Here is a 22,308-nt window from a genome sequence, read left to right as displayed (position 1 = left end):
CCTAGCCCATAAACCATCTTCTTGAAGTCGGTTCCAAATCGTTTGTGCAGACACCCTTCTCAAACCAGGTATGTGTCCAACAGTGTTCGTTGCTGTGGCAGTTCGGTGACGCATGTGCAGAACCCGGATGTAGCGATCTTGTTCTGCAGTTGTTATGCAAGGTCTTCCACTTCTGGGCCAGTCTTCAGCTGATTGAAACTGTCCCAGAGACGTGAAATGGTGCTCTGATGGACATTCATGTGGCGTGCGACTGCTGACTGCAATTCACCTAACTGGAGGTGGCCTATTGTAATGTTTTGATTCAGTAGCCTTAGTCTTGGCATCTTGTAACGCGTCGAAATGGAAATGAGGCATTATTGCGAGCATTGCAGCTTTAAATACCCATCACTACCCAATCTTTTCCCCCGAGTTTCACGTGCATTCGCCAAAATCTTATCATTTCACGCCGATGTCCTGAAATTGTTGCACAATGTGCGGTACATTTGTTTTAAGGTGCATTTGGGCATGCTGCCCCATTCCAGGAACATTAACAAACATGGTCATTGAGCAACATTGTGAAAAACCCCAATATTTTGTAAAATCAAACATTTTTCTTCTTTCCCTATCATCTATTCTTTCCCTATCACCTATGCGTTTCTTTTTTGACAGAATATATATTATGTTCCATTACTACAGCAGGCAAATATCGGGGCATAAAATTTGGCACGAACAATTTTGTCGTTCGTCTGTCGGTTATACAAAACCGATATCGACACGAACGAAAATCGTTCGTGCAAGCACTAAAACCACACTAACGACATATCGTTTGTCTGAAAAAATCAAACTTTATGCCCTGCGTATAATGTACTTGTAAGAACAACTTTTGTTTTTCACAGGTTTTATAGTATGTGACAACAATGTTGAAAGTATTTTTTTTTAATAACAGTTAATTCATGTCAAATACAAAAAATGTTTATAACTGTGTTTGAGCATGAAGTAGAAAGTTCATTTTAAAAAGAAATAATATAGCAAACCAAAAAATCTTTTAAAATCAGAAATTCCATTTCAGTTACTGAATTCTGTGTTTCTTTACATTTTTCCGTGATTGCAGAAAATAATCTTTTCATACACACACATTTTCTGTTGGTAAATGTATTTGACAAAATTTGCAAAGTGTGAAAGGCAGGCATGTTTATAGTACCAATCCATAGAAGTTTGTTAAAAACATTGTGTACAGTATTGTTTTGTCAAGTGTTATTGACCAACCCACTTGGGATTCTGGAGATGCAAATGTTCAGTGTATTCAAGTATACAACTGAATATTGGTTATATTAAATTCTAAAGTAAACAAACTTCGTAAGTTATTTTCCTGGAAAATACAGAATTCAAAATATTGTACTAACAGTCATTGAAAATGCATGCTGCATGAATTTTCCTTTGCTGACTTGGTCTCTTCTGAGACCATTCCACAATCAGCTGATCACTTGCCTTTATCTTGCTTGACAGTAATATTGCACTCACTTGATGTGCAGTCGGTCTGGGATCAATCCCCTTCTATGGGCCAATCAGGCTATTAATTGTTCCCTCCAGTGCACCACAAATGGTATATCAAAGGCCATGGTATTTGCTATCCTGTCTGGGATGGTGCATATTTAAGATCCCTTGCTCTAAGACTGTCACAGTTACCAAATGTTTGACATCCAATGGCCAATGATTATAAAATCAGTATGGTATGCTCTAGTGGTGTTTTTAAACAAAACAAATTTTTAACTTCACTTGACATGTTTCCAGGGCATAAAATTTGGCACACGATTTTGTCATTTGTTGGTTGTGCAAAACCAGTATCAACATACATGAGGCTGTAATCGTTCATCACAAAATCTTTATCACTGTTTTTGGAAGAAAATAAGCCTACATTGCTGGTGTGAGAAAAATATAATGTATCCATTTGAAATCAGCATCACAGTCGATACAAAGTCAGCACTCTCTTTAGAAGTGTCTAAAAAGTTTAGTAACATAGTTGCACGTTCCCTTTGATCAAAAAGTAAAGTTTGTTTTATTTAAGGACGCCACTAGAGCACATTGATTTTTTTATCTTATCATCGGCTATTGGACGTCAAACATATGGTCATTCTGACACTGTTTTTTTTTTTAGAGGAAACCCACTGTCGGCACATAGGCTACTCTTTTACAACAGGCAGCAAGGGATCTTTTATTTGCGCTTCCCACAGACAGGATAGCACAAACCATGGCCTTTGTTGAACCAGTTATGGATCACTGGTCGGTGCAAGTGGTTTACACCTACCCATTGAGCCTTGCGGAGCACTAACTTGGGGTTTGTTGTCAGTATCTGGATTAAAAACCCATGCCTCAACTGGGATCCGAACCCAGTACCTACCAGCCTGTAGATCGATGGCCTAACCACGACGCCACCGAGGCCGGTCCCTTTGATCATTTCACTACGAGGGACTATCCAGAGTTTGTCATAGTAAGAGTTCTGTCTCTCCCCCCCCCCCCCCCCCCCCCCCCCCCAAACAAAATAAACATATATCCTACTTTTTCTGTATGTTTTAAACAATATCTTATCTTAAGTTCTGCAAAACCAATATTAACATAAACAACGGATCGTTCATGTAAAAGATGTAATCATTTGTCAGAAAATCCAAACAAACATGTGTTGACTAATATCAGTGTTTTGGAAAACTCTGTGCAGTGGGAAATCCCTGACCTAGATGTACGTCATATGTGCTTGATGGTAATGTTCTAACCAGCTTTTCCTCCATTGTTCAACATGTCCAGCTATTTCCCTCGCCACCACCGTCTACTTTCGTTGTAAAATGCTACCTGCGTCAGCATGCGACCGACATATTTACAATTTACGGAAGTTTGCTGAAATTCTCAAAGTCCTGACATCACAATATTATATTCAGTGTTTGAAGCATGTCACAGAACATATATTATATATTGAATCTGTATCCTTCTGGTTGATTGACATCAGCTACCTTGGAGAAGACAAGACAAGTGCTTTGCATAGTTGCATCAGACAGTGCAATCATTGGGTGACACAAGGATCACAGTATGGGGAGACATCTCTGTCCACATATAAAAGATCCATTGCTGCTAATCGAAAAGAGTAGCCCATGAAGTGGCGACAGCGGGTTTCCTATATCAGTATCTATGTGGTCCATAACCATATGTCTGATGCCATATAACCTTCAGTAAAATGCGTCGTTAAATAAAACATTTCCTATTTTGCAGTTTTATCATTTATAGACTCGTTACATATAGTAGTATAAGCATGCGAGGCCTAATTTTGTTTTTATATAATAAAAAAAGATTTATAAAGTGAAAAGTAAAATGTGCCAGGACGTGACGAAAATGGACATCACTTTTTTAACACTGCAGTAAATTCCAAAACTCTGCTCTCCTGATAGAATGTTTGCTTATTGAAATACACTGTTCAACACAATATCCAGTCTATTTCTAAATGTCATATAGCAATTTACAAAAAAAAAATCTTTATGATGTAACATTTACTTTTAAACATTTCAGTATGAACCAGGACGTGATGAGCCAGGACATGACTTTTTGTCCAGTTCACTTATACAACTAATAAATGACATGTATATCAAATACTACTAATGAAACACTGTTAATTTATGAAATCAATGATATTTACTTGTTTTTAAGTGTTTTATTATTAAAATAAATGCATAAAATTGATTGAACTGTCGTGCAAAAAAAAAGGTTCTCATACAATATTCATATAATATACTTTTATAACCAGTGACCATACTGTCAACAACATTGTTTATCCTGATGTTGCTAAGTCTGGTGATTTTTGTCTTACCTTTACATTACAATACATACATGTACAAACTAAAAAGATGAAGTATAGGTATTAACTTTTTCATTAGCTGCAGCATCAACTTTTGCATTTAGCTCAACATTGATTATACAAATGTAGCTACATTTCTCATAAATCACATGTCGTGCATCAGTAAAGCTTCATTTATAGTTCTATCTATGAATGTTCACCTCAGTGCACGTCAAAATTTGTTTTTCAACTTTATTATTTTAAAATTTTAATTTAATTTTTTGAAGTTTACAAAAGGCTTACAAAAATTATTTTTTCAAATAAAACTATCATTAAAACCCATAAAACATAAGTAAATTGGCAATAAAAGTATATTTGTATGTGCTTAAGGGTGTTAACTTTAAGCTATACTAAAAACTTAGTTTAACAGATCATTTTGAAATTTCCACACCCATGGACCAAATACCATGGAATGGCCCACAGGTAGATTAATCACAAGAGATGAATGGTATACTCGTATACCACAAGATAAATTTTGAAGAATACGTATCGCGATATTTTTATATCATTCCAGTATATTGCTCTTATTTATTTTATACGTGTTTTAGTGCACATGTAATATATTTTGAAACAAAGACTACCAGGTTAAAAAAATATATAATAGCTTCACTTGTTCCAAATGAATATTGATTGACTGGTGTATCATTTTACAAAATGTACATGCAATTTAGAGTACTTTATAAATTCTAATAATAGAGAATTGGTCTTCGCAATATATTGTGGTACGTATTGCAATTTAGTTCTTGTATTGCAAGTCATACTTCATTTGTGATGTTTGTCCTATTCAGTTGTTTACTTGTAGCTGTTTCGCTGAATGTTGTTTTGCCATGTACATTAAATACATGTACAAGCTCCTCCTACATTTATAACTGACAGTTGATTGATTTGTTATGTCTGATTGACTAAATGTCATGAGACTCTGGATTAAGAATGCAGATGATATATGTTAATAGTTTTAGTTACACACACATCAGGGCTAGCTCTGTCACTCACCAAATTTGCCAATTGCGAATTTTGAAAGCAGTTGGCGAATTTTATTTTAGTTTGGCGAAATAATTTCATGTAATAATTGACATTTTTTAGAAAATAACTGACAATTTCTGTAATTTTATAAGTTTAATAGACAATTTGGAGAATTGTTTTCCTCACCCAGAGCTAGCCCTGCACATGTACAGTATATATATTACAGTATACATATGTTCTAAAAATATATTTAGTGATTTCATTTACAATATATGGAGGTTATTACCCTCATGTGTTTCGGTATCGTCAATATCATGTATTAGGAATACAAATTGTATTATGCAAGCCTTGTTTATCATATAATCTCAAGCTTAATACAAACTGTTTTTATAAACAGTATACAAACTTTAATTCCAGTCAGCCATTACGTGATATTAAAATGACGTAAGAATACATGTCGATAAAATAGCAATATTAATATTACTAAATGATAATATCTATGATAATATTAAACAAAAACAAAAAGAAGTATTATTAATCTTAAGTTGTGAATTAATTTAATTATATTTTACTTTTTAGTGGGTTTTTTTTTTTTAATGTTTATTACATAAAATATGACAGGTACGTTTGTCTATATTGTCTGGCTCAAACTGCTTGATCCAGAACATCTTGACAAACATACCTCCCCAACCCATTTCATTTTCAGGCCTGTAATAATACTAGTAACAAAATAATGCAGCTTGAAACATTTGTATTACATCTCTGTATTCCCCCATGCCAGCAAAAGTATTGCAAATCAATGTGCTACATGTGTGTAGCTGATTTCTATATTACTCTCAGATCATATACACAGTTAGAAACATTGTTGTGGTAAACATAGTTTATTGCACCACATGTTAATTACTGTGTTCTTGGCATGGTATCAGAACTGTTATTTTTACATTTACATAACAGTATTATCTACAGTAACAATTGACTAATAAAGAGCTAATAGGAGTTGGAAACCATTTTATTACATCACTATCATTCCATTGGGCCAGCAACACCTAGAGGTGGGCGTTGTTTAGAATGCAGTGGGCTCCAGTCAGTTTATGTATCAGCAAGTACGTAAACATATTACACATTGACCTACATCTCCCCTCACTGGAGTGTGCACCTTGGTGAGGCTGTTATTCTATGTTGGGCATGTGTGAGTTTATGTGTGTGTGTGCGTGGCATTCATGCAGACTGCATAACAAGGCCAGACAGTTATGTGTGTGGAGCTTTGCGTATGCCACATTATTGCAGGTAGCAGGCTATGGAAGACACTGCAAATAAACACCCAGACAAGCATGGGGTTTCCTCAGGTCAAGACACTTTTTATTTTTTTCTCCTCGCACCACCCTTTTTGATTGGCTAATCCACAGGTCGCCTGTGTTGACCCTACAAACGTCCTTGGCCACCAGTATCCCGGCTTCAATACACTCACTGTGTGTTGTAGTGTAATGAATTGTTAGTGGGTTCAGCGATCACATGTTCTGGTGCTACTAATTGTCTTCAACCACCTTATTAGGTACTGCAGGACTGTTCCATGCTCCAGCGATGCCCGCCGGCCACCGCCGCCGTGTTGAGAAGTGTGAACTTGTTGCTAACATGTGAGGGCTAGGTGAGTGTGAGAGCAGGTGACCTACAAGTCACTGTTAATGTGATCACTCTCGGCAAGTTTGTACTGGTATCCATGTTGGCTGCTAGCTACCCTTCATGCGTAAATCATTACTCTTTTCCGACTATTGTGCAGCAGATAACAGTACATGTCAATAATGCTTTGCCGCACCATAATCCCTGGCTTGGCTTCTGTCATTATATACTAATACTAGTTTACTCTTACATGTAGTGCCATGCATCGTAACCAAGACTTTCACAAACCCATATGACCAGACATGGGAGTTTTCATTACCGTGTTTGACACTACCTGTGTGTGTGTGGGCGTGTGCATGTGTACATATGTAATATAACAGTAGATCTGTGAAGTTTTATCATTGTAAGTACATAAACACACAGAAGAACAATTTTGTATTTGTCATTTTAATTGTACACTTTCCAGTGGTGCTCAAAGCATATTTGTTTACGATAAAATATGGGCAGGTTAATAGTACAGGATATTTCACACATGCACACACAAAAGTGCATGTTTGGTCCCTAGAACAGGTCAGAGTGATATATTACAATTTTATTTGAGGAAATAAATGAGTATTAGTTTAAAAACACCCCAGCACATTGTTAGGTAATGGCTCTTGTGTATCTGACATATTATTGTAACTGTGACACTTGATACAAGGCATAGGAGCACAGATTTCACGGAAATGCATACTGCAGCCTTTTGATGTATCAAGGAGCACTCGTAGTAACAGTAAGAAACCCAATAGGTCCATTGTTAAAGGGGTGTAGGTAATCAATACTATACCCTATTGCACCTCAACTATATTACTCTTTCTGGTTCCCAGCCTAGTCTGTTTCTTAATCGAGGAAACGTAAGTTGCTGAATCTGAAGTTGCTGGGTTGTGCTTACCTTGTTAGCATAGTATTTGCCAGTGTATTAATGAGTCCCAAATTGTAGTGAAGATTATGAGTACTATTAGTCTTACATGTAAGAGGCGAAAACAACATTTGGTTAAGACATTCATGCCTTGTGAACAACTAGAAAACAATGGCATAATTTTCTGCTGAAACCACCCTGTCAAAGATATATCCAATGGATCTCAGAATTTCATCAGCAAAATGATTGACATCCTCATTAAAAGCTAAAAAGGAAGTTTTTGTCCTGCAAATATCGTCCTTGAATGTTTTAATATTTTCTAGACAAAAGCACTTGCATCTTGGGTAAATTTTATACTTTACAGTTACAATGTGTAATTATTATAATAATATTAGGTACATGTAGGAGAAAAATGTTAATTAAAATAGATTTTTAATTAGTGTGTGTCCATTGTTTGTAGAAGACGAGTCAAGTTATCTCTTATGTAAAATTGTGGCCATCATTCAGAAAGAAATGTTTTATTTAACAACGCACTCAACACATTTTATTTATGGTTATATGGCGTCAGACATATGGTTACGGACCACACAGATTTTGAGAGGAAACCCGCTGTCGCCACTTCATGGGCTACTCTTTCCGATTAGCAGCAAGGGATCTTTTATTTGTGCTTCCCACAGGCAGGATAGCACAAACCATGGCCTTTGTTGAACCAGTTATGGATCACTGGTCGGTGCAAGTGGTTTACACCTACCCATTGAGCCTTGCGGAGCACTCCCATCATTCAGAAGAAAACAACAAAACCTGCATTCCAACTTTTTAACTTCTATGGAAATTGTATAATGTTATATTTGAATAGGAGGTAATTAAGTTGACTTGCTTTCATTAAATTTGTATATTTCACTTACATATCTTAATGATGCTTGTACAGGTGTCATGCCATGGTAATTCATCCGACTGAATTACGTAAAATAATGTGAAAACATTTTATTGTACAGTCCATCACAAAATTCAGCAACACTTCACAAAGGGAAGTTGGCATTCCATAATACATTTCTATGTTTGATATAACAATAAATATAAATTTTTCTCCAATGTTTTTTCTGAACTACATTTATTATGATTTTAAAAAAATATATTGTTCCTCATATAGAAAGCTTGTGATGTTGATGTACCAAGCTGTTGAATTTATTTAATGCTTATATCATGTTTCTAGGTTGAAAGTTCCATAGTTATGTGGATATGGCAGTGGCAGAGACAGTATTTTATGTGTTTATAAATATTGGCCAGGCTGGAAGTCCATACTTTCGCGAATCCCAGATTTTGTGTTGGAAGCATAAGATTATGAGATGGAATCACAATATATATATATATATATATATATATATATATATATATTACATCCTTTTCACAGTTCCTGCGTACTCTGATCCTCCCAGTTATATTAAGTTCTGTATGGCCCTGATATCTATATATTTCATAGTAAAATCTGTCTAAACTAACATCTGTATAATTCATGTTTCTGTGTTAACTGGTACAATCACAGTCCCATTGAATGACATGTACATGCAGCTCTATCTCAGTAATGGTACATTTCATGTCTCCTTAATTCTGGTTTTGAGTCTACCATATATCTGTGTTTCTAATTTTGATGGTTCTATTCATTTTGTTGCTGTTGTTTTTCAGCTAGAGTTGATCAAAGAGAGGGCTCGAGTCATAGCAGATCTGCCTGACAAGGCTTTTGATGACTTGGTTGTGAACGCCCGAGACTTCAGTCTCGCCAGTCATCCGCTGAAGATGAGCCGGCAGCAGCACGGAGAGGAGAGGACCTCGGACAGTGAGGACGAGGACGGTGGGAAGCGAGAGTCCATTTCGGAGCTGTTGTCCGACAGGGCCGTTAGGTGCGTCGACCCCATCGACAGGGACTCTGGACTGCTCGGCTCCAGCAAGGAGACAGAGAGCTACCAGAGCTTGTCGTCCGATCCGGATGGGAGCGACGGCGAACGAGGCGCCTTCGACTACTTCCAGCTGCAGAGCATCAAGATCAACAACAACTGCAGCCCGGACTTCGATGAGGCTCACGATGTAGAGTCCGACAAGAGCTCGGTGGAGTCGCCGCGCAGTGATGCGTCGAGCACGCGAGAGTACGATGTCACCACCCCCCAGGACGAGTCGTTTTCGGGCACCGAGATGAGGACCCTTAAAGTGAGCAACGAAGATTTCGAAGACGATTGTCCGAGCGATGGCGAAAGCTGTAGAGGTTCTCAACGAAACTATTCATCTAGAGTGAATCAAAACAAATCATTCCAAACATCAACAAACATGCATCGAAGAGTTGACGAACCTGTTAAGTTCTTTGAACAGAGTTATTGTCGCACTTCGATAAGTGAATCTGACAATGGGTATGCAAGGAAAGCAACACATTTCAGACGTGACGGTAAAGAGATCGAAAATGCTAACAATCCATTCGGTGATAAAAATCAGTTTGCCAATGTTGCTAAATCGGTCACCGGTCTCTTGAGTAGCACAGCTTATAGTGGAATCCCACCCAATATGCCTGAAGGTGAACTGCTGAAAGAAGAAGGGAAGAAAAAACCAAACGGGAAGAAAGGGTCGAAAGGTGTGTATATTTGGCATTGTTGATCTGTTTGATAGTAATGATACACAGAAATGTATATGTAGAACACTCACTGGCATTTGTGTGGGACGTCTAGAGTGACGACTGGCCTAATTTAACTAATTGCTAGCAAATAGATATCTCTGTAAAAATATTTTGCTCAGTCTGGCTGGACTCTGCCCTGTTGTTTTATTTATCCTGCAGTCCACAAAAAATGAATAATTAATGAAATGAAACCATTTTATTTCACAACTTTACCAGTTTCTAGAGTAGTATGTCCACACGTTAAATGCCTTGTCGCCTACAGTATATATACACCCAAACAAAATAGTTCTTAAATAGCAACAAATTATTTCTTATTTTAAAATGAAATTATTATTTTATTTTTTTTAAATGAAAACAGTTCAATGGAAATAAAAGAGTTAGTAACTTTGAACAATACAACATTGCTTTGCTGATAACTAATTTCAAAAGTAGTTTCATCTCAAAAAGCTATAGTTTTGGTGATTGCTGGATAAAACATTATATTTGTTGTTAAATGTGTATAGTATTTAAATATGTTCTGCTGTATGCCAATTTTAGACAAGAATGAGTAGAAAGGGTAACAGATTTCGAAATAACAAAAAAAAGAAAAAAAACCCCTAAGAATTGTTCCTCCCTCCTCCACACTCCAGTCCCCTGCATGTTGAAACCAAAAGATTTCAAGAAGTTTAATACTGTTTATTGGCAGTTTTGGTGACCATAGCAATCTTGCAGGTCAGGTACAAACATATTAACATTAATTAACACTGTTGCAGTAAATTGATCCTCCGAGACAAGTGATTCAAACTTGTTAATTTGAGAAAGCACATTTCCTGTGTTTTCAAGGCAATACAAACATGATCTTCAGTTCACATTCACAATACAAAACTAGATCAAATGTAATTAATGTACATGGTTTAGTAAGTAAAATCTGTGGTGACCAAAACAATTGGTAAAAGCATATTTTATAATTTTCTAGATGTAAAATTTTGAAAATTGTATGCTTTTTCTATTTTACTTCATATTCACAATATCAAAGCAGTACCAAATTAAACCTCTGATCACAGTAATTAATTATGTTGCCGAACATCTTCTCTTTTCTAGTGTCCAGTCAAAACTGACATCCCATTCTCATAGTGATCGGTGTCTCTGTTATTTGTTCATGGTGTAATGTTTGCTACCTAGATAATTTAAGCTACTAAGAAAATAGAATGGTTTTATTATAACCGTGTCTCTGTTTTTTGTTCATGAGAGAGAGAGAGAGAGAGAGAGAGAGAGAGAGAGAGAGAGAGAGAGAGAGAGAGAGAGAGAGAGAGAGAGAGAGAGAGAGAGAGAGAGAGAGAGAATCTTTTAGTACATGACATGTATTGTCAGTTGATTGTTTCACTATCTATTACAGGTGGTGTGTGTTTTTGTTTTCTTAATTTTCCCACTGAGGTGATAAAATGTTAACAATGTGTGAGAGAAAAACCTCAGAACCCATATATACCTGAGCTAAATCATACTCTGCTGTATTGCTAGTATTATTGTCACACTGTGCAGGAGAGTAAGTGCTGCCTGCTGTCACCATCTGCTGGAAGTAGTGTGGTGTGATCAGTAGTATTTGCTAGAGTTACTTCCCTTATGTCAGGCTGAAGTCCAACTTGAGCAAGCCAAGACACAGATGTTTTGGGTGTGGAACTTAGGTAGTCTGAATTGTAAGGTTCTTCTTGATTTTATACTTCAATGTATTACAACATGCTTGGTGCACAGTTGGGCATTTGTTTTAGTTGTTCTTCGCTTTTTTCTTCATTTTTTGTTTTAGAACTTCTGTCTCAATATCTTGTGTAATATCTTGTGTGACTTTGTGGTTGGTATTGGATTTTTGTTTTTTCAAAGCAAGTGTCAACAGATGACTGAGTGAGTGACTTGCACAAAGTATATTTGCTGATTGAGCATGTATTGTTATGTATGAACTTTGACCTTCATGTTTTTCCTGAGTCAAGTACATTGTCATACAATTAGATACAGAGAATGCTGCATGAGTGGCCATTAGAAACCATTCATCTCACAAGAAGTTGTTTTAAAATGTGTCTTAACAAATGAAAGCCAGTTGGATACATTTTTAAACGAACACGAATGTAGTATTCTATTTCTTTCATATCGTCAAAAAAGTTTTAAAATAAATTCAAACACCTTTTCCAATTAACACATATTTACGGCCCTAGTGCTTGTAGTTAAGTTTTGCGTCACAGACTTGTCAATTACAGGTTAACTTGTTATGTTTTGATTGTGCTTTTTTTTTTAATTAGATGGTATGGCATTGGCAACCTGGTCATCATCTAGGAGCAGCCAGTCGTATGGCTTTAAATTGTTATCACATGTATGTGTTAAAACAATATGTGTTAACAAAAATAACCAATGATGTTATCAGCAACGGGTGTGTAATAAAATAAAATAACTAAATATTTTGTTCCCCTAGTAAGTAAGTATTTTTATGTCCAATTTAAAACTGTTCACAACACTATTTACCAAACAGTCTACCTTAACCCATGTGGTTGAAAATAGCTTGGTACATATCGAAGTGATACATCCCACAAGAACGCCAAGTGGGATGTAACACTTCACTGTCACATGATGACATCATTGATTGCACACTACAACCTTACAGGAACGTCAACCAAATGAATTGAGTGATATAAATTAAGATTGATTATGGATAATAAATAGAATATTAAACTTGTTACCATTTCTTATGTTTGTCAGCAACTGTTTTTATTGGTGGTTACATGGTCACAATAATGGTACATCATTGTTTTCGTATCACGCAATTCATATCTACCTTTTTAAATATTTTATTTATTTTAAGGCATAATATAAATATTGACACATACAGTTTTCCATGTAAATGGTTCGTACCCAAAAATATACTGACACAAACATAATATTGACTCCTTTGTATTGACTTGACCGATACAAAAACATGATGATTAATACACGTTTTGGCCAGGGACCAGCTAATCATATCAAAATAAATAATATATTGACTCAAGTTAGGACCAAAATATATAGACACAAACATAATAATATATTATTAATATCGACTCAATCGTATCGACTCAACCCAGTCGAAAACATGATAATTATATCGACTCAGTAAGTTAGACATAACGGTGCTCGACTGTATGTACCATTAAACTGGGAGAATTGGGGAAGGGGTCTTTGGACCACTTGGTAAAATAAAATGTTAATAAGAGAGAAGTAAACTATAAGTAACCCCCCCACCCCCTTCCTCAATACCATCCCAACACACGGCACCATCCCCACCCCCAAGTCTCCTGCTCCTAGTGTTAATTTATTTTTCAAAATCAGGTCAAGTGATAATTTCAAGATATTAGGAAAACTTCCAGTTTTGCTTCTTCGCAGAAAAACAAATGTACAGAATAGGTGATTCAGTCATCAAATTAATGTGAAAATATGGATCATGTAGTACTTGATAAATTTATTCCCAAACAGTACACAACTACACTGAGTTACAGGTTACCAGACACATGGTTTCTGGCACAAAAGGTTCTCCATCACCACTGGTAACAGTAATTGCCATCTAAATATACTGTTAATTAATTCAGATTCATAGAACAAAGGATGTTTGGCAGCAGGGACCAGCAAGAGCGAATATGTGTTCATTTTGTAGGAAACACAGGTAATTAACCAAGGCGTATAGAACACAGGTAGTTAATTAAGCAAGGTGTAGGAAAGGCATGTAATTAACCAAGGCGATTCACTGCTCTGTCACAATTAGTATAATGAGGAGCTGCCTTGGGTCAAATTTAAAAAATAGTGTTTATTGTTGTCCATGCAGCTGGCTTTGAAACAATTATTATTTGTCTGATAAAATATGGATCCGGCACCTAGACTTTGACCCCATAATCAATAGACTGTTGTGGCAACTGAAATATAGAAATAGAACCCATTTAGATACTATATTGCAATTTTGCTTACACATATTAATATACATCGTTCATGAAAAACATAAATTGTAGTTTTGATTATTAATAATATACATTGATTAAGCCATGAATTTGTTTACTTTTGTATTGGCCGACATACAAAAGCAACTCATAACGTGAATAATTTTATTGACCATTTCCATCCCCTGTCTGACCACGTCAACATTGGGTAACGTTGGGTCAATGTATGGTTGAAATTCATGATATGACCACATTTCTACTTCTGTCTTTTGCCCATTTTTAAAGCATTCTAATATATGGGCTATTTTTACAAAAAGACAAATAACAGTAAATAATTTTTTAAAATATAAAATGTTTTTCACTTTTTAATAGTAAAATTGAAAGCAGATATATGTTCAGTGATGCATAATTTCAAGTAGCAAACTAGAGATATATAAATAATTTAAATGTACATAAAAATATGTTCGTGCTTCTGTTTTTACACTTAATTGTAAGGCATAACAGTAAACAATTGTCTTTAACATTATGTCTTTACTGTTAATTTATTAATAGCAAAGAAAATTAATAATGGTAAATACTTTTATAAATGTATATAGCTATCTATAATTGTTACTATCAGAGACATATGTTAGATGTAATGTTAAACTGGATGATTGTGAAAAAGTGTGAAATCTGTCTATTCCATTCAACATAGATAACAGTATAGATATGGCATGGTATTTGTGCCAATGTAACACAGAATTCTTGTTTTGTATATCCACCATACACAAAATAAATTGAATCAAGTAGGCGTAAATAAAAAAATATTGCTTAGACCCACCAGGCATAAAATAATAATTTTAGTACCTCCCACCTCCCAGATTTGATTAGTTGTGGAACAACATTAGCCAAAAAAACATTATTGGATGAAGTGGCAAATAACCTTGCTGCTAATTAAATGACAGGTGGTATGAACTAATATGGATTAGAGCCAACAGTATATTGGGTATGAACCATAAATAGGTTTAAAAAAACATTGTTAATTTAAAGAATGGACTGCCAAGTTCTAGCTCGTTGGTACTACTGCTGACACACGGACAGTGTTGGCAGCTCTGAAATCAGATATTGTAGCAAAACTAGATGAAATAAAGAAAAATTATACTGTGAATCATCAACCCAAAAATTATTTGCTTACAACACTTGATTATATATTTGTCTACTTTTTATTGTGTGATCTATGTAATAGTCCTGTAATTAGGGGGAAATGTCTTGAAATTTGACTAAGCCACAAGTATATAAACCTTGTATAATTTGACTAAACCACAAGTGTATGAATCTTGTATAATTTGACTAAGCCACAGATGTATGAACCTTGTATAATTTGGCTAAGCCACAGATGTATGAATCTTGTATAATTCAAATGGCTAAGCCACAGATGTATGAACCTTGTATAATTTGACTAAGCCACAGATGTATGAACCTTGTATAATTTGGCTACGCCACAGATGTTTGAACCTTGTATAATTTGACTAAGCCACAGATGTATGAATCTTGTATAATTTGACTAAGCCACAGATGTATGAACCTTATATAATTTGACTAAGCCACAGATGTATGAACCTTGTATAATTTGGCTACGCCACAGATGTTTGAACCTTGTATAATTTGACTAAGCCACAGATGTATGAATCTTGTATAATTTGACTAAGCCACAGATGTATGAACCTTGTATAATTTGACTAAGCCACAGATGTATGAACCTTGTATAATTTGGCTAAGCCACAGGTGTATGAATCTTGTATAATTCAAATGGCTAAGCCACAGATGTATGAACCTTGTATAATTTGGCTAAGCCACAGGTGTATGAATCTTGTATAATTCAAATGGCTAAGCCACAGATGTATGAACCTTGTATAATTTGACTAAGCCACAGATGTATGAACCTTGTATAATTTGGCTACGCCACAGATGTTTGAACCTTGTATAATTTGACTAAGCCACAGATGTATGAATCTTGTATAATTTGACTAAGCCACAGATGTATGAACCTTGTATAATTTGACTAAGCCACAGATGTATGAACCTTGTATAATTTGGCTAAGCCACAGGTGTATGAATCTTGTATAATTCAAATGGCTAAGCCACAGATGTATGAACCTTGTATAATTTGACTAAGCCACAGATGTATGAACCTTGTATAATTTGGCTAAGCCACAGATGTATGAACCTTGTATAATTTGACTAAGCCACAGATGTATGAACCTTGTATAATTTGACTAAGCCACAGATGTATGAATCTTGTATAATTTGACTAAGCCACAGATGTATGAACCTTGTATAATTTGACTAAGCCACAGATGTATGAACCTTGTATAATTCAAATGGCTAAGCCACAGATGTATGAATCTTGTATAATTCAAATGGCTAAGCCACAGATGTATGAACCTTGTATAATTTGACTAAGCCACAGATGTATTAACCTTGTATAATTTGACTAAAAGTTCTGAATTTAGGACAGTTCACAGTTGTTAACATTTTCACAAGTGTACAAAGTGTGTACTCTCTTTTTTTGGCCATCCCTGTTTCCCCACTCTCCCCCCCCCCCCCCCCCAAAAAAAAAAACCCCAACCCCAGCTGTTCCCCCAACTCCTGTTCCTCAGACTCCTGTCCTAAAAGGTTCTTTTTCAGTTATAATGTGCACATACTGATATTAATTCTCTTCCCCGCCCCACCCATCAACTGCTTTGAATGCTCGTGAAATTATTGATAAATTTCTAAATGGCCCTATAACAGTTTTGTAGTTGGCTGTTCATTTTCTTGACACAGTCAATTTAACATGCGTGTTTTGATGTTGGTCTCAATGTCGTCAGTGATGTAATTACCAGTGATGTTAATTGTCACTGATGGGCTGTAAAACTTATCTGTTATTATTCAAATTATTGCCTATTATAACTGCTCAGTTTTGTCTATATTTTCTGCCTGATATTCCAATTTTTTCCACATGATAAAAATAGATTGGCATATTTTTAATAGTTCAGTAGATAATTTCATGTCTTTATTGTGATTAGTATTTTTAAAAATTATTAATTTAAGAATGGATGAATGCTCTTATTAATCAACCAAGTCTTTTTAAAATGTTTAAACTGAGAAAGAAGAAGACTAACCTGCTAAACACAGCCCAGACACTTTTCCAATCATAAGTAGTTTCCTTTTTCAAAATATATGTACATGTGATAGTTTAAAAAAAAACAAAAAAAACAATTCTGACCAGTCTTTTAATGTTGCTGCACATGACCTACTTGTAATTTTGGTGGATAATCAATGCAGTAATTATCTGAGTGTAATAAACTACTTCTTACTGCAATTGGAATAGGTTTTAAAGCATCTTTCTTTCAAAAGACTTCATATGCTACATTGTATTCATTATGTCGTAATGGTCAATATCAAAATTGGTAACATTTTGGGTGCCGCCTCTAAATTATATTATTTCCCAATTTTTCACAGAATATTACTTTGACATCAATACACAAAGCCACACATATTGGTAATATATTTCAGACATTAATTTTTAAAAATCAGTATTTTATTTTTTAAATTATGCCGAAATCTCATGTCCCTTGCAAGGGGTGAAGTAACAGTATGGACTATAACAGTTGGGACAATTTTACTATATTTTAGCAATTATGTACACACGGTCAAGGTCAAATGTAGAATACCTGGTTGGTACATGGTGTGCACTTGAACAACATAATTTCCTTAAATATTTTAAAATGTAATTTCTAATTTTGGCATATGCAAAGACAGTAACAGTATGGATGCTCAAAATTTGTATGCAAAGAAATATACTTACTTGTTCAAAAATTTGTGTCTTGTGGTACAAGTTACTGAATTAAGACTACATTCAAATGATAAGACAGAAAGTGGAAGATCCTTTGTAAAAAGTACAAAAGACCAAGTTCATGGAGCTCCAATTATGAACATTTTATGATGGAGGTAACAGTATGGACATATATATAAGGGACACACATATTTAGTAAAAAATTAGTAAAATATAATTATCAAAAATAAAGTATAATAGCACAGTATTGTTACTTAATATCTCATGATTACATTTATGCAGAAAAAGTTAAAGAATAATATATTTTTTGACACAATATTAAACTTTATATAACTTCACCCCTTGCAAGCGACGTGAGATTTCGGCATAATTTCTGAAATAAAATACTGATTTTTTAAAAACTTCTGTCCGAAATATATTACAAATATGTGTGGTTTTGTGTATAGATGTCAAAGTAATATTCTGTGAAAAAAATTGGGAAATATATACATTTTATAATATAATTTAGAGCCAGAACACAAAATGTTACCAATTTTGATATTGACCCGTAAAGTAGAAGACTGTCCAAAGTAGATAGCTATCTGTATTTCAGTTGAAATATTTTATTGTAAAAAGTAGCTGGCACAAAATAGATATAAAATGTTTCTGTTGCCTACAATACTTATTTTGGCATATATCTGTATTTGCATATATATATATATATATATATACATATACATATACATATACATATACATATACATATACATATACATATACATATACATGTATAGTTAAAATGGAATGTAAGAGTTTTGTTTAATATCTGGTAAGATTATTTTATTACGTATAGATGATTTCAATATTACAACCGGCCTCGGTGGCGTCGTGGCAGGCCATCGGTCTACAGGCTGGTAGGTACTGGGTTCGGATCCCAGTCGAGGCATGGAATATTTAATCCAGATACCGACTCCAAACCCTGAGTGAGTGCTCCGCAAGGCTCAATGGGTAGGTGTAAACCACTTGCACCGACCAGTGATCCATAACTGGTTCAACAAAGGCCATGGTTTGTGCTATCCTGCCTGTGGGAAGGGCAAATAAAAGATCCCTTGCTGCTAATCGGAAGAGTAGCCCATGTAATGGCGACAGCGGGTTTCCTCTCAAAATCTGTGTGGTCCTTAACCATATGTCTGACGCCATATAACCGTAAATAAAATGTGTTGAGTGCGTCGTTAAATAAAACATTTCTTTTTTTCTTTCAATATTACAATTGGTCTACTGTGTATGGATAGAATTGTATGTAATTTCATGTGTGTATATGGGGGTTTGGGTCATCAAACAGTCCATACCTAGGTTTGAAAAACATGTTATACATTATTCAGTTGATATAGCACTCAGGGAATATTTTGCTCAGTGTCACACAGCTACACATTTCTGAATGTTTAATAGCACCAGTAGTTGCTAATAAATTTTCAATTTGTTTAACACTTGTTGGAAATGTTTCTTTGTATTGTGGACGTATTGTTATCTGTAGAGTAAGCCTCTCGTTTTCTTTTTTCTTTTGGTTATAATTGACAAATACCCATAACTTTTAAAAATAAGTTATAATATATTTTAACACTAAAACTGTCTTAACTATATATCTGATGCCACACAGTATTAATTAATGTGTTGAGTGCATCATTAAATAAAACATTTCTTAACATTAAAAAGTAAAAGCACCTGGTTTGCACTATATAGGGATCCCCCTCTTAATGCTAAAGGATAAGTGTCATAATTATCAGATATTTGACATCCAGTCGCTGATGATTAATGTGCTTTAGTGGTGTTGTTAAAGAAAATAAGTTTATTTTTTATTTTTGTATTTAGCAAGCCATAAGGTTTGTGTAACAATAATTTGGATATGAAACTGTTATGAAGCGTACTCATGTTTATTTCATTCTCCTATTTTAATCAAGTGTGACGGGCTGGCAGTTTGCTGCAGTACTTTATTATCTTTGCAGAATTATTAATTGTGGCCACGATAGCTGAAACGAAATATATATGACCGTTTTTATGATCAATTTGTAGTTAAAATAATACAGATTGATTACGTGGACCAACTTGGTTGTCTTTATTGAGGCAGTATATAAGAATTTGTCTGCATTTCATCAGCGGTGGACACTTGAAAGATGACCGGTGCTAACATGTGGTCGATTGGATTCCCTGTTGGTCGGACGACTTTCTCGTATTGATTTATACTGTGGCAGAATTACTTCACATGCAAATCATGACACTTTGGCATTTCAGATGCAGTCGCAGTCAAATGGGATATTGCAAGGCATTGAGCGGAGCCATAATTCCGACCCCAACGTGAAAAGATAAATGTTTAAATTAGTTTTGCTTAACTATTCTACAGTTAGTTTGTTAAGTGATTTCATTCAGCATTGATGTGTTGATTTTCTTGGGACTTAAAATGTTTTGATATAGTCCAAGCGTGCGGGACAGATTGCTTCACAGATTGTAAGTGACCGTTCACTAGTCATTTGTGGGTAAGGTAAGTCTTACTGAGAGCCATGTAATTTCTTTCAAGTTGTGTGACAAACGTTGCCAACTCTTTCACAGCTGTCATAAGTTATATAATTATTGAATGGCCCCTTACTGAAAAAAACATTTTCAAACCACTTGGTCAATTTGTTGTTCTTCTTTTTTGTTGTTTTTGTGATTGAGAATAAACCGTCTATAAAATAAAGTATAAAAATACAGCAGGATTACAAGCTCAATTTTTGTAGGTCTTTTTTTTTCTTTTTCTTTTTTTTAGTGGGGTTTTGGGGGCGGGGCTAGTGGGCACCATTCCTTGTAGTTACAGTGCATTAATTGTTGAAGCTGGATGGTATGAGTTGGGCTCACCCGCTAATTTCATCTAAATAAAACTAAATTCCAAACACAAGGCTATCGTCTGATTTATACCCAACCCATTTTGCATTCGTCAGATATATTGTTAGTGCTTTACTAAATGGCGGAAAACATTTTTCAATACCGACATTTCGGTATTTTAAAATTTGCTCATTACGGTAAATCAGTATTGACATGGTACTGATACCGAACTGTATATATACCGCCCAGCTCTATTAATTGTTTTAATGTGATGACAGTTTGCAAACAATGGATGTGTTTCTAATGTTTAATGGACATACTTTTATTTTAAAACAAATTGTATATAGATCTCAGTTGGTAAAAGTTAAAATATGGGAATAGAAGCAATAAGTCACTGTTCGTCATTTCTTACCAAACTTAACATGAGGACACGTTCCCAATAAGTAAAAGAAACATGGCTATTAAGAATTGGGCTAATATATATATAAATTATCAGTCGCAGACATCAAGCAGATAAAACTTTTTTGACAAGCAGCAATAATTACTATATGGTAACAGCTGAAAACGAGAACCGTGGTAAAGTTCACAAGTAGACATATTTTCCATAATAAGGGTAAATTTGTTGTTTATTTGTATCACAAAATAAGTGAAACGTTTGGCGAACATAGTTATGAAAGAAAGAAAAAAGTAAGTTTGATTTTATTACATGTATTGGATACATATATGGTTACGGACCACACAGATATTGAAACAGGAAACCCTCTGCAGCTACATCATTGACTAGCAGCAAAGGATCTTTTATTTGCATGAGACAGGATAATTCCATGGACTTTGTTACATTAGTTGTGGAGTACTAAAACGAAAGGGATCCATCCTAGATCAATTGCACAAGAGACGAGTCCTTTATTTACTGGACTATGTCCCACCCTCAAACATGAACAGTAATTACCAAACTTCACATACACCTGTTGCAGGTAAAGATGTACGTCACAGTAGAACAAATGCCTCAAAGGCATGTCATAGTACAGTCAGACCTGGTTACAACGACCACGTTGTCCCTGGGTCACTTTGACGTTATATCGAAAATACCATTATAATTTTAAAAAATTAACATCACGACTAGAGCACACACAAAAAAATATATACACATAAAAGTTTGAAACTATTATCAAATTTGTATTATTAATAATATTAATATATTACAAAAAGAAATTTAAGGACGCATAACTACATGCAAGTTAAGAATATAATTAATTAAAAGTGTTTGGCGACGTCTTAACGTTAAAAATAGAGTTTGGGCCTTATATTCTTTGTTTAAAAATGTGGCTAAACATGTTAAATTAAAATGTAAGTCAGTGTAAATTGCACTCTCGATTAAAATATGGACTTCATTTTCGACACATTTATTACTGCATATAGGGCAGATTCGCTGCTCAACATGAAAGGTTCTCATACTGGCCCACAACTGATACCTACTTCGTTTACATAATGCCATAAAACTAGTATACTTCATTGTTCAAAGTTAATCCTTGAAAGGCTTATTTTCAAAAGCAATACACGTCTATAGATTTGGCCAACATCAGTAACTCAGACATCATGTGACACTGTCAGTTCACAACAAGATCAAGGATGCACTCTGGCTGTGTATAGTGCCAACTTGCTACGGCATCTGCGATTATGTAATGTTGTAAAGAGGTGTTTTCGGACATTGGATGCACGTTTGTTCCTAATTTGCTC

The 22,308-nt window shown here is 35.0% G+C and overlaps 1 protein-coding gene across 4 annotated transcripts in view; it reads left to right on the top strand.

The window, feature by feature from the left end:
* Nucleotides 1–22,308, top strand: part of LOC121367821 — an 83,795-nt gene that overhangs the window by 16,215 nt on the left and 45,272 nt on the right. For 3 of the 4 annotated variants that reach the window (XM_041492205.1, XM_041492207.1, XM_041492206.1), the window contains one exon: nt 9,018–9,951. In XM_041492205.1, the coding sequence (XP_041348139.1) occupies nt 9,018–9,951 (934 nt within the window). Of the gene's footprint in view, nt 1–6,247; nt 6,465–9,017; nt 9,952–22,308 lie in introns of those variants that run through there. The other variant, XM_041492208.1, reaches the window with a different exon arrangement.

This window comes from Gigantopelta aegis, chromosome 3, assembly GCF_016097555.1.
Source record: "Gigantopelta aegis isolate Gae_Host chromosome 3, Gae_host_genome, whole genome shotgun sequence".
Classification (NCBI taxonomy): Eukaryota; Metazoa; Mollusca; class Gastropoda; order Neomphalida; family Peltospiridae; genus Gigantopelta; species Gigantopelta aegis.
The sequence above is the reverse complement of the archived record's forward strand: the minus strand, read 5'-3'. Positions and strand labels throughout refer to the sequence as shown.